The 2742-nt window shown below is 40.6% G+C and overlaps 1 protein-coding gene across 1 annotated transcript; it reads left to right on the forward strand.

Annotated features, from left to right (window-relative positions):
- The first annotated feature begins 1353 nt into the window (after nt 1–1353).
- LOC124998594 (gamma-crystallin M2-like) lies at nt 1354–2171 on the forward strand. Its single transcript, XM_047572999.1, has one exon. The coding sequence runs from the start codon at nt 1423–1425 to the stop codon at nt 1975–1977; it is 555 nt and encodes a 184-aa protein (XP_047428955.1). The 5' UTR covers nt 1354–1422; the 3' UTR covers nt 1978–2171.
- The last annotated feature ends 571 nt before the right edge of the window (nt 2172–2742 follow it).

The raw sequence follows: 2742 nt of genomic DNA on the forward strand, positions 1-2742 counted from the left end.
CTTTTATGTGCAAAGTAATTTCCCTCATTGATCATTAAAGTCTATTGTTGTGGATTCGCTGATCGTGGAGAATGTTAGTATTAACATATACATTCATTGTGCCATTACCGTTAGCCGGAAGCTGATGCATATTTGTATAATGGTGTTTTCGGTGTATAAAACTACTCTGTAAATTTTGTTTGTCCAGTTTTACAGTGTTTAAATACTCTAAGTTTAAATACTCTGAGTCAGAGTTTTTCTTGGGACCGTTACTGTGGTAGCAGGGGCAGGGGCGTCCTACCGGACGTTAAAGGGTGATGCGAAGTGGTCGGAAATATATTCTCTTTTATTTGTCGGAACAGAACTAGTTACTGGCGGCCGGAACCACGCCAAAATAACAAACAAAAAAAACACAAACTTATCTGACTGCCTTCCTGTCTCCCTCTTCTCTCTCACCCCCTTGCACACACCGGTCTCAATCCCCTCACACTCACCCCCCTCCCCACGCTTTCTCATCCAACCACATACCTGCTCATACTATACACATTCATGGACAATCCGAAATCTTCCTAACTCTTGAACATTATAACGGAACATTATAACACAACACATAATTACAGGGTCGCTACAATTTAAAGTTTCATTCGATGCATTCAGGGAGTCAGTGTTGCCGCTGTAAGCAGAAGTTGCCATCGTTAAAAACGCAGTGTTACAAAGTGCCATTATTGTTTCAATGTTCAGCAGGTTTCATTCAATATATTCAAAGCTTCATTCAATATATTCAGAGTTCATTCAGTATTATCAAAGTTTTATTCATTCATTATATTCAAAGATTAATTTCCTGAATGGCATGCCATAACACACACAAATATATATATATATATATATATAACATGGTTATATTATATATAACATGATGTGATTATCTTAATTTTGAATGTTCATTTTGTTAGGGAAGTCTGTCGTGAAATATTCAATAAATTATAAAAGTTGAAGGCTGAGATCACACAGCATTTTGTACAGTATGATGCACCTTTACAGACAATATTAATGCTTGATCTGGTAAACTGTTAAGAATGAGAGGAATAAAAGAATGCCAAAACTAAGGATGGATTTGTGGGGTACAGTTATATGAGCCTTTACAGGTGTTACAAAGGTCCGATTGTTCTTTGTTAACCCCTTGAAAAAGGTATTGTCTGACCGTATTTGAAGTGAAATCGCCTCTCTCAGGTCTTTTGGGGGGACAGCTGTAAAGGAGAGGACCCTCAGTGCTCTATGGACTTCTATGGTATGTTGCTGGGTCAGGTTGTTTTCACAAAGGGGCCATCTGCATGCCAGGTATAAAAAGGAGGGTCTCCAACAGGTAGACAAGCAGTTCAGCTTCAACAGCAACAGCAACAGCAACAGCAACAGCATTGCGTCTAGCCATAACACCTGGTAAAGATGACCTCCAGTAACATGAACATGATGAGCAGGATTGTCTTCTACGAGGACAGGAACTTTCAGGGCCGCTCCTATGAGTGCATGAACGATTGCCCTGACATGTCCTCCTATATGAACCGCTGCCACTCCTGCAGGGTGGAGAGGGGCTGCTTCATGGTCTACGACCGCTCCAACTTCATGGGAAACCAGTACTTCATGAGGAGGGGCGAGTATGCCGACTACATGAGCACGATGGGCATGAATGACTGCATCAGGTCCTGCCGCATGATCCCCATGTACAGAGGCTCTTACAGGATGAGGATCTACGAGAGGGAGAACTTCCAGGGCCATATGCACGAGATGATGGACGACTGCGATAACATCATGGATCGCTACAGCATGTCCAACTTTATGTCCTGCAACGTGATGGATGGCCACTGGCTGATGTACGAGCAGCCCCACTACAGAGGCAGGATGATGTACATGAGGCCTGGAGAGTACAGGAACTTCATGAGCATGGGCTTGAGTGGCATGAGATTCATGAGCATGAGGCGCATCATGGATTCTTGCTACTAGATCACGACACGATGTTGTAGCTATGCTTTTGTAGGCTCATTCTAGAAAATGTGCGACTTTGTAAGCTAATTTTCAGCAATGTACAGTTGTCACCGACTGTATCAAATCGACTGAAATGTACATATACTTCTGTGCTGAGGGCTACAAAAGAGAAATCATAAGAACATCTAATAAAGTCTACTTACTGCATAATATGTTGGTGTTGGAATCTTAATACCTTTTGCACTTCTCTCTTCAAATTAATGTTATTACATTAACATGTCAGAAACATAATTTCTTTAAGTAATTACACAATACCCAAATTGAATAGTCATGCTTAGTCATCTTTTTCATTTTATATTTTTTAAGAAGGTGTATAATATAATTGTATAATACTACAAAGTCTAATACATCTGGCTATTTTGTTGTTCAAATAAAACCTGTCAGCCTACTTTAACAAAGCAATCAATGACCCCCATGGTCTAGTCTTTCAGAAGAGTGACTGAAGACACTACCAGACCACAAACAAATTAACCACAAATTTCTAAACTTTTTCAAGTTCCATTTGCTCCACACTGCAAAAGTTCACTGTTCATACAGCAAACTGCATTAATCCCAATAAGGTCCTGGTGTCTGTGGGAAAATCATGTTTCTGTGTTGTAGGTCAAGGTGTGTCTGCTTTCTCTGACCTCATCTGTTTTTTCCCCTCACATTACACGGTATAGCAGCTCTCATAGCTCCTTGTCAGGCATAATTAGCGCAATTCTGTATAGTCATTAGTCAGAC

This window comes from Mugil cephalus, chromosome 21 (genome assembly GCF_022458985.1).
Source record: "Mugil cephalus isolate CIBA_MC_2020 chromosome 21, CIBA_Mcephalus_1.1, whole genome shotgun sequence".
Lineage (NCBI taxonomy): Eukaryota > Metazoa > Chordata > Actinopteri > Mugiliformes > Mugilidae > Mugil > Mugil cephalus.

Bases quoted from the DNA above. Each gene is read 5' to 3' on its own strand.
- LOC124998594 (XM_047572999.1), top strand. From the start codon at position 1,423: ATGACCTCCAGTAACATGAACATGATGAGCAGGATTGTCTTCTACGAG.